Consider the following 14,265-nt stretch of genomic DNA (forward strand, 5'->3'; position numbering starts at 1 on the left):
TTTTAGCACAGCATAGTTACAGGATCTACCTTTATGTCAGATAACATAAAAAATATGATTTAAAAAGATAAAATAAATTTACCTTCATAAATGCTAGACGCAAATTATAAAAGGTTAGGTTCAATAAATGTAATATCTTCTTGATTCAAAAGATGACAAAGGTATATACAAAACTATGTAATGGTTTTATAACAAACATAATATAAATAAGATTTTCTAACAATAATACAGTAGCTCCTTCTCATAAGGCCAAAAAATAAGCAGAGGAAACTGTGGCCTACAACAGACACATGCCACCCTGAACAGAAAAGTGGTTTTGGCCTCTGGTTAGTGGTAAAAATACCAAGAAATACTGTAAATTCAGAAATAATTGTGTGCATTTATTGTAGCAATTTTATGATTTTAGACTAAAATATGATTTAATTTTTGCAATATTGAGAAATATCCTGTTGAATTCATATAAAATATTTCAAAACGCGAAATTTACATTATTGCGATAATAACTCAGTCTCATTTTTGGTAACAATAAAACCATCAAAATAATTTCTGAATTTACAGTACTGTTAATATGAACAGGCCTTATCACAGTGATGCTTGTTTTTGACATTATAAGATTAAGACTACTGTACTATCATACTAACCACCTAATAACATTTCTTGGAGTAAACTATCAATCCTCGCCATTCCAAATAACTTGGCGAACTGTATCTGTTCAATCATTTGCCAAGTAATGCTCTGTAAGGCGGGCAACAGTAATAAAATCTCCCCAAATCTGCCTCTAGAGTCGTACTGACGATCGTTGATATAATCTTCCAGATTTACTTGTACTTGGTAACGAAAACTTTTGATTTTTTGTGGATCTGTCAGACCTTTAGCTTCTGGAAAAAAATTGTCAATGTAAGAAACCAAACATTTTAGGGTCATTTTCTAGTTCATATGTTTTAATATCATATAATATAAAAGCCTCATCAACATAGCCGAAAATATCTTTTCAGTCATTTTTTTTCTGGATTTTTCATAAATTGTAAAAATGACGCTTACAATTTGTTTATGATTTTTTTTCACATTTTGTGTTTAAAGCAAGTTTAAGATATAAATATTAATTCAATCAAAGCCTCTCATTTTCTTTATTTCAAATACTAATCTTATATTTTAATTCAGAAAAAAAACATCAATTTAAATAATAAGAAAGAGTGCATATTTGCCTCAATACTGCTTAATTGAGGAACTCTTCCCAAAAAATGAACTACACTTATATCATATCATGTCTTTTTCTCAATTCAGAAAAAAACAGATACTCACCAGGATCAAAGAAGACAATAGCTTTAATACAGGCAAACTCTGTGTCATCAATCTGTATGTCTCTAAATGCTGCAACTAACTCGTCTAATACTCTGGCTGCAATCGTTCCCATCTCCATATCTGTAGCGTTACGTGGAATTATCCCATCATTTCCCAATAATAAAACATCCTTGACGGCCATGGAACGTCTGGCTACACCCAGAACCAAATGTTCTCCAGCATGAGCTCTCAACAAGGCAACCTAAAAATAATAATAAAAAATATTAAATATTTAGTTTAGTTTAAACATATTTTATTTACTCAAAGTAAAATGGATTGGACACAAGTAAGCCATACTTATGAAGTCCGCTCCGAATGACAATAATTTACAATACAATATTAATATGAGCATGCAATATCAAAATAAACAATATTTTACGAGTCTATCAATTGAGAAAAACAAATGAAACAGAAGTAGATGTAAACATTGAAAACGGTGATGGTGATGATGATGATGATGATGATGATGATGATGATGATGATGATGATGACGTGAATTTACCGTAAATACATTTTCTACATAACAAGAAATCTCTCAGACCTCTTGATAAATTCGAATACGTGTTTGAATATATTCACATTTTGTTCATACGAGAGATTCGGATTACCAGATGTAAGTAGCTTAACATTTAAAATAAGGTCATCAGGAAGCCATCTTAGATTATTCATCAGAATTTCTCTCTGGTGTATATATAAAGAGCAGTCTTAAAAGTATTAAATATTTGATCACCATCAAAAGAAGGTGTGTTCCAATTTCATAGAAATTTAAAATGTCACAGTGATTAGATTCATTCCAGAGAATTTAAGATCTAACACAGTGATTTTTTTTTATAAAATTCGGAAAAATTCTTTATCTGTTGTTGAACTCTTTGATTCACTTCAGAGAATGTTAAATCTGTAGTTGAAATTTTAAAACAACTCCAAAGAATTTTTAATTAATTCATTTCAGAGTACATCTTTTAAACTAGGAAATCCTTTAACTGCATAATTAAAAGAATACCTTCTATTTATTAGGCTTACATTTGATAAAATTGTTGTTTTTAATTTTTTTTTTATATATTTATTTTGTTCTTACCTGATCATCTAATGGCAGTTCACAAAAACACGGTATATATTTTGCCCATTCTACAAGGACAAGTAATTGTTGTTTAATAGATTCACACACATCATCGGCAGTCGCTATAACCTTGTGTGTTAGGTCACACTGTCCAACGGGGGATGAGATCTGAAAATTCAAACATACATGGTTATTTATACAGTTCTACATACAGTCAAACTAGCATATAAAGGTCAAATCTAAGGACCAGAGAAAACTGACCTAATAAGAGAGATGATCTTTGAATAAAATGGATTTAAAATGCACAAGTATTACAACATCCAATCAAGAAGAGGATGATCTGTTAAAACAGTTTTTTTTTTTTTAATAGAAATGATCTTTATTCAGGTTTGACTGTATTCATGCATATGTGAAGGTTATTCCCAAATTTTTACTTATTATAAAGTATTAGTTCTCTTCCTTTCATTCCTTATTCCCTCACTCAGAATCATACCGATTGATCATTAACTTTATAATAACAGTTAAATATCATTTTGTTTTCTAAAAATTGTTTGTATCATCAGATTTTTTCTATCAACAAAATTACTGAGCCAAAAACAGCTCATGAATTATGGAAATATCATTTTAACAAAATGTCAACATTTTTTTTTCCAAATCCTAGTGACAAATCGGTCTAAAATTAGTCATTACCTATTCATTTTATCATGTGCTTTATGTTATGGATCATCCTCATCATCTGATTGTTTTTTTAAACATTAAATAAGATTAAACATAACAATGTATGATCTCACCTGTCTAGAGAGAATTTCAGCGTTTAACAGCGTACTGACGGAGAGTGAATTGTTTTGACTGGTATCTTCGTAACTGGTTCTTCTAACACTTATTCTGTCTCGTTCATTCTGTACAGCTGTCAACAACAAAACAAAAAACTATTATAATCTTTTATTTTACAATGACCTTTTGAAAATCAGAAATACTGATCAAAGGTTGGTAGGAAAATGTTCAGTTTTAATACTGACTTTATATCAATCTATAGAGACACCAAGTCATTTTGCAAGAGTAGTCAGAATTGGGAAAGGGGGTCTTTCTTTTCATTATTGTTTAATTTTTTAAGCCATTTTTTTTTTTCGATATTCTTTATATTTTGGTGTCCTGTTAATACTTTGGCCTATTATTTTTTTGAACCCTCTTTTCTGAATGTTTTTGCCCATTGTTCTCTATTCAGTAAACCCCATCCAGACCCTTATGCAAGCTATTTTAGATCAGGATATTGCTCTCCAAGAGTAATAATTCAAAATTTATAAAAAAAATCTTGTGTTAAATCATTTCCTTTGTAGTAAAACTTAAGACTTTTTAAAAGTTCAATTGTCACTCTATAATTGCATTCATTACAGTTGAATGAAGTTATATCAAAGCTTATGTTATAATATGAACTATGAACTAAATCGTTTAATTTTCTTGTCATGAAATATCATCCATCAGCAATCTGTTTTATTCCTTACCTTCTTTTTTCATTCCTGCTCTGAAACATTTACGTAATCTGCAGTAACGACACTGATTTCTCTTATCTTTGTCTACAACACAATTCCGACTAAATCTACAGGAATAAACATGGTTCTTTCTGACACTACGACGAAAGAATCCCTTACAGCCGTCACAACTTGAGGCCCCATAATGTTTGCCGGTAGCCCTGTCTCCACATATGGCACAATATGTACTCATCCCTTGGGTGGGGGAGGTGGAGACACCCATGACAGGAGTCTGTCCCAGCGCTCCCATACTGAGTTCTGGAGAGTCTGAAAGTAAAAATAATAAACTTCATTTAATTATCCATTTCATATAAATTTCTTGTAGGACCAATCAGTAAGTCATTCAGGTACGACTGATTAATTGATATCTCCATTAGAATTCATAATTATAAATCCTTGATACATTTTAGCTGCATTATCCTACGAAGAAGAAGAGAAAGATTGTATTACCATGAGTAAGCAACCCAACAATGTCAAACATTTAAAAGTTACCATCTGATAACCATGACAATACATATTTTGTCAACCACTCAGTGGATATTAATTGTTTCATCATTTAAATGTCAAAGATAAATTTAACATTTTAAGTCACTACAATAGAAACTTGGTTCTGAAAAAAATGTTCATTTAGTGTCGCTATGTATATACTTAAAATGCATTATGATATAGTTTTACAGTTCATTTTACACCTATAATCATTTGTCAAATGTCACACTAAGATGTACATGGGTGTTATTTTAAAATATACTATTACTATACTTATAATGGTCACTCTAGTCATTACTACTTAATCTGAGAGATGCAAAAAAATATCACTTACAGTTACTACTTATACCAGAGATTTGTCAAATCAAATATCTTATTTTCCTTTCTATAGTTCATTTTTTTATCTGTTTTCCATTAGAATAAATTAATAAAACTTATAGAATTTGATAATTTGGTGAAACAAATTATTTTAAAACATACTAAATGTGAAGTTTGAAAAAAAAATCTTTCCTAAACACTTACATATAGAATTTCTTTGATTTTCTTATTTATAACTTTATAACAAATAAACAGGCAAATAACATTTGCTTTTTAAAACAATATAACAAGCAAATGTATTTCTTGTATCATTTTAATAAATACATGATTGATTCTATCATTTTATTTTAAATAAAAGTAAATCAAAAATAGTTCAAATCAAAATTAAATTTACTTTTTGATCTACAAAATTAAATAAAAATAAAACAAATGTACTAAAAGTACTTAAATAAAAATCCTCCTACCTGGATCATAATAATAGTACTCATGTTCCTGATGGACTGGTGCATAATGCTGTTCTAAATAAGAATATAGCATAGTGCTAGTAAAGTCTTTACTACTGGTATGATTTTTTTCCACAATTGAAAGAAGATTTTTATCTCTTAAAAGGAGAAGCAGTTCTATCTCTCAGAGCACCAAGAATGGAAAAAGAATTGGTATCAGGAACTACGGTTTAAATATCTTCTACCAAAGATTAAAACAAACAAATTAATCCCTGTCCCAACACAGAGATCCTCCCACTTTACATGTATATTCAGGTTTCTGTCACTCAAGGAGGGTCCTTATATATATACTATGTTATTTGCAACATTTGACAAGGTTTTATCTGGAGTTATCACCCTTTATCAGTTAATCTTCTATCTTATTGATAGTGAATTATATAGGAAAAAATCTGCCAGTGACAAAATCCCTGACTGGAATGTGTGGCTATCTATCTGGCCACTTCACACCCTTTAACCACATAAGTGGCAGTGCTAGTTTCGGTACAACCATGACCTTTACTTATATTCTGACACTCAAACAACCCACTTTTAGTCAGTACGGAAAACCCAGACAAATCGCAGAACTATTTGTCAATAGATTATGCCATTCCCTTGTACTATCTACCAATCTTTAAAAAAAGTTGTAACACAAATTCTCATGTCAATCAACAGATAATCAATTTCAAATGTTTTCTGAAAATGAAGTGGTGGACATGTTTTACCTAAATAGAACCTGTTTTGATACATGAAGTACCATTTTCATAACCAATAGAAAATACTAAAAACCACTTTTGAATTGAAGACTGGATCAGCATATTAGGAACAGGGGCATTAAGTCACAATTTTGGCTCATTAATCAACAAAATAAATATCATTTAATACCATCATTTTATAAAATAATGGATAAATACAAACTGATGCAGGTTTCAATGTATATTTACTTGGAGGCAAAACCATTTATTTTCAAGTGACAGCACATTTTTTGTAGAAGTATTTAAATGTGTAAATACATATTTTACCATTATTGGATGTGACTTGTACTTTTTCCAGAAAATTATTAACATTTTCTAATCACCACTTTACTAACTTTCTACTTAAAAAAAATGCATTTTATAAGGCCAAAAATTAGTGTGACAGCGATATAAGTTTAGGATCTTTATTTTTTCAAACTGCTTTTTATCTTTTTTTACATAAAAATGAACATGTAAATGGCGTATTATTAATGCACCTTATTTCCTTACTTTTTTACATGCACATTACAATTGGGTTTAACTAAAGACCAAATATATTTGAAAATGGGCTCCAGGGACCTACTTTTATATTTTCAGACATTAACTTGTTACTTTCTATTGGCTTGTTATGTTTAAAAACTTACTAAAGTGAACAATCAATTTTTTACCTTAAATTTACTAATGTGTTATCATGTTACGATAAATTTGAAGAATTAAAACAATGATGGCAACTTTTTTTTTCTAAGAACAAGTAGTAAATTCACTGTAAATTCAAATTATTATCTTGTTCTTGTTCTTGCACAATAATATAAATAGTTTTACTGGCATGACTGGTAATTCGAAAGAAGGGAAACAACTCATATAAAAATGTTTTAGAGTTAAGTTCTCATCTCTCAGAACTGACCTGGTGAAATGCCTTTCTGAAAAATGTGAAAAAAAATTGTAAAAAGGTTCAAACTATTAGTTTTTATGAAATACAGAGCTCAATGGTAATTTTAAGCAAGAACGTATATTAGTTATACGTCCTTGTTTTAAGTGAATGTTTTCTTTGACAAAATAAGGTATCATTGTGTTAGAGCATGACTAGTATATAAGTGAGGCATCACTGCAGATCAGATTGCAACTTAATACTGTAATGATATTCAATTTCTTACATTTTGTTGCAGTTGTATGTTTTGAAAATATTGCCTTCAACACAAAGATGTAAACAAAAGGTCAAAAATTAGATAGTGCAAGCCCAGTTTTACTTGGTGAACTTTTAAAAAAAAATATTTTCTCCGTGTGAATTAACATATATAACCACAACAATGTTTACAAACAAACTATCTATCTTTCAAATGCTCAAAATACTACAACAATATACACTCCTGTTATAAATCTTCCCACTACGACCCAAAACCAACCAAACAAAATTTATTTTTTGCTCATTCAACAATATTTCACAACTAAATCAAGTATAAACCTTATAGAGATTGTCACACTTGAAACGGTCCTTCAGAAACAGATTAGCATTGATGAAGTATTATCAGAGTGGTGTTTGCATTTATCTCAGATCAGCTATAATACTGATCAAAATACCTTTCATCTAGGTGAAGGAATTAACAGCTAGTTATCCCAACACAGGTGTTACAAAAATCACTGTCCAGTGGTCATCTATAAATGTCCAGCCATTTTCCCAGGATTGCACCTTCACAGAATATAACTTAATATTTGTTACTCCTCAAAATATCTGTATGTCATGATCTTTCCATCAATAATCAGTCTAGTGATAATTGAAATACAAAAAAAACTTCTCAATCTGAATATCTTTTTCTTCCAATCATATTTTTCAGCAATCTTAAGAAACACATCAATTATATTAGGAGAAAATCAATTACAGGTTTAAAGACTCAGTCAACTAGAACATAATTATGGAACCCTTTATTGTAATTCTCACCTAAAATAGTATTGCATAAATGTATGTAACCTATATAAACTCTCACATTTAATGAAGTGACATTGTCCATAAATTAAATACACCAACCATACTAACTTTATGACATATATAACTTTTCCTGTATTATTCATGTCTTTCCATAATCTGGTTTTATTTAACCCCCCTTTTTCTCCCTTTCCCCCCCTTTTTATGTATGATAACAGTGAGGATCAGTTATCATTCTTCACAAAGATCAATGCATAGAATTACTTGTGAATGTGCAAACCATGAAAAAATGTCTGGTAAATGCACAATTACCATTAACGTGAAACTTTTATTGAGAATATTATTGGCAAAATGCAACACTAATTAAGGTACTTCAAATTTTGCACAAGTCCAATCAAATTTGGTTTGGACCCAATAAAAGTTCTTTTTTCAAGTATAAAGAAAGAACAGAAATAAAGTTTATAGCTTGTTATAATTCATGAGATCTTTGTGTAATTTACTTTCGTTTTGATGTTTATTATTGGACCGATATCTCAAGTTCATCTATCTAAACCATACCCTTTCTTTTCAGTGTTCTTTATTGGAACAAATTCTCATGTACATTTGCCCAATATCTTTTCTTTTCAGTGTTCCTTATTGGAACAATATCTCATGTACATTTGCCCAATATCTTTTCTTTTCAGTGTTCCTTATTGGAACAATATCTCATGTACATTTGCCCAATATCTTTTCTTTTCAGTGTTCCTTATTGGAACAATATCTCATGTACATTTGCCCAATATCTTTTCTTTTCAGTGTTCCTTATTGGAACAATATCTCATGTACATTTCAGTGTGCCCTTTCTTTTTATTGTTCCTTATTGGAACAATATCTCATGTACATTTGCCCAATATCTTTTCTTTTCAGTGTTCTTTATTGCACCGAATGTCCCGTGCATATCTATCCTAAGCCTTTCTCTTACTATTCTTAATAATGGAAGTGGTGACCCCTTTCTACATTTCTTAGACTTTAATATTAAATTTCTATATTGTTGAGAGACAACCTGAAAATTCACAATTTTTAAATATGAACATACCTAAAATATATGTTATTCCTTCAAAATTCATGATTTACAGCCAAAACTTAACAAATCACATCTAAACCTCAAAACTGCAAATATGAAAGTAACGTGTATTTAGAAAATGGTAACATCTAAATTAGGTTATTGTCCTTGATGATAATTAATCACTCCAGGTAGAAATGCTGAGGTGAAAACGATTACAAATTATCATTTGGACTTTGACTAATTATTGTCACAATACTATATATAGTAAATATAGATAGATAGCAAAGGGGGACAACTTCATCGTTTTATCAAATAATGCATTTGACATCTGATAATGAATGCATATTGCACTATGCTGGGTTCAAAAACAAGGACATCTGCACAAAAAAAGTAGTTCTTTAACTGATATAATATCAAATTATTAAGTACAAGTACTTTTAATTACATAACCAAAAATTTTAAATCAATTATAATATAAAAAAAATAAATCACCATGAAGTTATGATCAAATTTTTACATCAATCAATTAAACATAATTTCTTTTTTTCACTGGATATAAGGCAACCAACACACAATTAATCAATCAATCATTTCTTTTTTTATTGAAATATCAAAAAAGCAATAAATAAAACTTCTGTGACCTAATATCTCAATTACCGTTAAGTGTAGAGTATCAAAACAACAGACTCTAGAACATATTATGTTTGCCTTCCTGCAGCCCTTTCTACATTTTTATGACAGGTTACCTAATCTGTGGTAAGATATCCTGTTTCTTAGACAATTACAACCAACCAAAAGAAGTGAAATCAAATATATAAACCAGGCAATTTGGGGGGAAATTTTACTGTCTTCTGATGATTTAGACATGCATAGAAGGCATTGAACAGTAATTTTTCCCTCAAAATTGCTCTGATTAAAGCCTTGATTTTACTTAGTTACTTTGCTCTTGCTTGACCAAGTACCAGAATGTTAAACCACAATGAAGGTAACCTGTCGAAAAAAATAAAATTCAGAGTTAAAAGTTGGTAATATGAAAAAAGTCTATTGAATGCTTACCAATTTTATTTAAAATTAAATTTAAAAATAATGAACAAATCATCTGTTTAAATTATCAATTTTTGGGATGAGGGCTGTGCATCTTTCTAAATTCTATAATGAACAAACAAATAATACACTTGAACTAAAATACAACATGATTCTCTCTTTCTTCAAATGTCATAATATTTATTTATTTTGACATATTACAACATATTAATCCAATTATCTGGGTGTCATCATTTCAAATTTCAAAACAATTGTCACTTTTGATGCCACAAGTATTCACACTACCATGGGAAAAATTTAATAAAGATAAATCACACATAATTATTTACAATAATATACACTATCAAAAAATTGATATCTGATGACCCTCTATCAGGTTTTATCAAAATCTAACTGTTAATAAGATAAGAGGGGAAGAGAACAAACAGTAGTCACAAGGGGAGATAAGCTAGTTATCTCCCTTTATATAAATCTACAGAGTATTAATTGTACTTAAATGTTTTGCTATCAAATTAATACTCCAAAAGTGATTTAATTTTCCTTTTTTTTCCCTTTGATGTTTAATTCAAATTCAAGCTACAAAAAAATGAGATTGACAAACATTTCCTGTTTTGGCTTTAGTTTTTGTGGTCCATTAATTATAAAATTCTAAACATAAATCTGACTGCCAGAAACTGACCATGTAATGATATGCTTAGTTCAAATTATAATTTTTTTTAATGGCATCCGTTAATTCAACCCTTATTCATGTCTTTTGGGGGTAAGTTCTTCTGTAAAATGCATGTAATTTATAGCATCTTAATGGGTGGTTTGATAGAGATGTTTCAAGGCCATATTAATGTCATTAATGATAATTCTACCTCAAGTAGATCCTATTCTTAAAGTATGCTTCCTACCCATGATAAAATCTATGTTTATGCATCAGCATTTTCTTTCTTTATTTTTTTCATAAATTAAAAGTGCCAAGATTTTAGATAAAAGGTACTGTTAAAGCATTAATATTTTTCTCTTTTACAGTTTCATAAATTTAAAGTACATAAGATATGACAAAAAAGTTGTGAAATTTGACAGTGGCCTGGATAATAGTTGAGCAACGTTTTACATCATGTAAGAACATGTTGACGTGCAGGCACTCAGATGGATGGTACAGCTTCTGACAATAAGATAGGGGGAGATAACTCATATCGACAAATTGATAACAAGATAGAACAATGTCCAAAAATTATTTATCTGACTTATTTATTTATTTATTCGGTAATCTTTTGTAAATATTGGTTTATTTATTTTACATATTTAACAAAATTTACATAAGCAATCATAATTCACAGAAACTTGATTAATAAAATAACATTTATCTACATATATAATAATTATGATTGTAATAATAAGTCGCAGTTAAAAAAAACAATAACTATAAATCACATGGATGTCCTAAAAATATATATTTAAATAAATTTTATTGGTTGTTAAAGCTGTTTAAAGTTTAAGCTGTATGTTTCTCATTTATTCATATAAACATTTTGTCAGTATATAGGGAATTCTTTAAACATTTCATCCATTGTGGATTTAACAGTTCCAATCTCAATATTTTTTTAAACTAGATTATGTGTCCATAAAAAACAGATGTTTTTATCTTAAATTGTTATTTCCTACATTCAAATTAGAGATAAAAAAAAAAAATGTGTTCAAAGTACACGGATGCCCCATCCGCACTATCATTTTCTATGTTCAGTGGACCGTGAAAATGGGATAAAATCTCTAATTTGGCAATAAAATTAGAAAGATCATATCACAGGGAACATGTTAACTAAGTTTCAAGTTGATCAGACTTCAACTTCATCAAAAACTACTTTGACCAAAAACTTTAACCAAAACTTTAACCTGAAACAGGACGAACGGACGAACGAACAAACGAATGAACGGACAGATGGACGCACAGACCAGAAAAAAACTGACGAATGAACAGACAAATGAACAGACGGACGGACACACAGACAAGAAAAAATAATGCCAATAAATGGGGCATAAAAACAACATTGCAAATGGGAAAATATCATTCTCTAATTTTTGCTGATTTATGTTGTCCCAAAGCATTTTTTTTTTACACTTGTGGTTTGTGTGATCTCAGTTCCTCATTGGTCAAAATTACGATGTAAATTTTCTTGCTCTCCCCTGAATTTGCTTTTCTGACTATAGTAATGATGTTGTCCACTCTTCAGTTGTCTTATCTTATACTGGGCTAAAAATACTGACACACAAGAAAGAAAAAGCCTAACACGCCTGAAGATGTGTCACAAATAGAGTATGGTCTTTTTGTACATCTAAAACAAATAAACATGAAGTTTTCAGACATATCCTCTAAAAATCTTACTTGATATATATGTCTTCAACATGGACATTTTAAAATTTTTTAATAATTATATTAAGGACTCCATTTGAAATTTAACAATTTAACTGTGAAAAAGAAAAAGATTATTCATATCATTCAATGCAGAGGTAGAGATAATATTTCTATTGCAACACTGTTTATAACCTTCATTTTGATTGGACAGCACCAGAAATATTAGAGGATTGATTCCATTATTGACGAACTGAAATTGAGCATAAAAGCACAAATGTTATACATTGTTGTAAAATTTTCTTTCAAGCGCATAAGAATTTATATACAGTATTGTATTTTAAAATTTTGCACGCATCAATTTTTTATTTGATGGTCACTGTTTACATGTATGTCACCACTTACTAAATTTGCGACCATCAATGCGACCATTGATGCTTTCAAATCTTTAAATTCAATACTGTAACCAACTTATCTTCACGAATACTTTGTTTCTCTTTTTACCCTTTCTAGTCCACTTAGCATCTAATTAATTTGTCATTTTCTTGATGTTGTATTTATAGGAAAGATACAAGTTTTACATATTTGCACCGATTTGTTTTTGCGTCATTTTTCTACTTGCGAAGTCGCAACAATAAATTGCTAGCGAAAATAAGTAGGTTTAAAGTCTAACAGAACATAATTTAAAAAAATATCAAATAATGAAGAATTCTAGCCAGCATTCAATTATTTGAAGATTTTTTTCATCATGAACTTTACATTATCTGATATACATGTAATATTGCAAATAAAATTCAAAAAGTTTTCTGGAGATTGTTTATTAAAATATGTAACCGAACTATAATATTTTAGGTCAGCAAAAATAAATTTTAGTAGTTGAAAATTGACAATCAGAACTCATTTTTAAAAAGTTGCTGAAATATAATTATTTTTAAAATGTCAACTAAACAGATTTTACAAGAAAGCTATGGTCCTTTATCATAGGGAACAAAATAACAATCTGCCCTTATATCCTGCTGTCATGAATATGGAGAACAATATTTTACAATAAAATTCCCTTTATATATTGATGGCATTTGAAAAACCCAAAATTGGTTTACAAACAAAAAAGTAAAAACATTTGTGTAATTTTTTTTTACCTTTCTACCATATTTGAATTCATAAGCAGTAAAACTAAATCCCAAAATATGACTTGATGTACTGAAAATACTATACTAATATTTTGATTATTATAATTTTAATTAATATATAGATATTAACTTTGTACATTAACCCTGGGCTGATGAGGAACAAATTTCACAATGGATACCAAAGTCTAGACTGGCAATTATCAAAGTCAAACTAGATAACCTGTGTAGTTTGATCAGTCTGTTAATTACAGGTAATAATTACAGGTAATAATTACAGGTAAAACATTGATAGGATTGATAATTAATTGAATTTTGGTCATGTGTATTCTTAATATGCAACTCATAAGCATCAGTTGATGAACATTTCCATGTAGATGCTCTCAGAATGAAATCTGACGTATTGACACCAAGATAACAAAACAAACATACATATCTATGTAGTAACCATCCACTATTTTTATGAATTAGATAACATAAATTTATTTCCTTTTAAACTGCTTTTCTACAAAACTTTGTGCAGTTTCTTGTTTTCTTTTTTATTCTCAGTGGTGGATACAGAAGTTTTCCCAAAGGGTGACCACTGACTGTCTAAGAGGGGGCTTACTCCAGTCATGCTTCAGTGAGTCCCTATATTATCAAACAACAATAGAGGGGGCCTGGGCACCCTGAGCCCACCATTAAATCCCCGTCTGTACACTTCCATCTTTTAGACAGGCGAGTTATGTCTTTCTTTGTAAATTTAGGAAATTTTGCAATGTTTCTATTTTTGTAGAAAATATAACATATTAGAATGCATCAATTTCATTATTTGGGCACATCCTAGAAACTTTAAATCCCCATTAT

General features: G+C 29.5%; 1 protein-coding gene across 29 annotated transcripts in view; it reads right to left on the bottom strand.

Moving 5' to 3' along the window:
* Positions 1–14,265, bottom strand: part of LOC139524730 (hepatocyte nuclear factor 4-gamma-like) — a 39,072-nt gene that overhangs the window by 3,243 nt on the left and 21,564 nt on the right. For 6 of the 29 annotated variants that reach the window (XR_011664843.1, XR_011664839.1, XR_011664848.1 and 3 more), the window contains exons 2-6: positions 3,901–4,194; positions 3,190–3,305; positions 2,417–2,566; positions 1,303–1,543; positions 645–878 (exon numbers count right to left, since the gene is read on the bottom strand). Coding sequence is in view for 16 of the 29 variants with exons in the window: in XM_071319767.1 (XP_071175868.1) it covers positions 645–878; positions 1,303–1,543; positions 2,417–2,566; positions 3,190–3,305; positions 3,901–4,194 (1,035 nt within the window). In the remaining 13 variants the exon portion in view is untranslated. Of the gene's footprint in view, positions 1–641; positions 879–1,302; positions 1,544–2,416; positions 2,567–3,189; positions 3,306–3,900; positions 4,195–5,195; positions 5,736–8,940; positions 9,096–13,431; positions 13,457–14,265 lie in introns of those variants that run through there. The other 23 variants (XR_011664842.1, XR_011664838.1, XR_011664847.1 and 20 more) reach the window with 8 other exon arrangements.

Source organism: Mytilus edulis, chromosome 5 (genome assembly GCF_963676685.1).
Source record: "Mytilus edulis chromosome 5, xbMytEdul2.2, whole genome shotgun sequence".
In the NCBI taxonomy this organism is placed as follows: domain Eukaryota; kingdom Metazoa; phylum Mollusca; class Bivalvia; order Mytilida; family Mytilidae; genus Mytilus; species Mytilus edulis.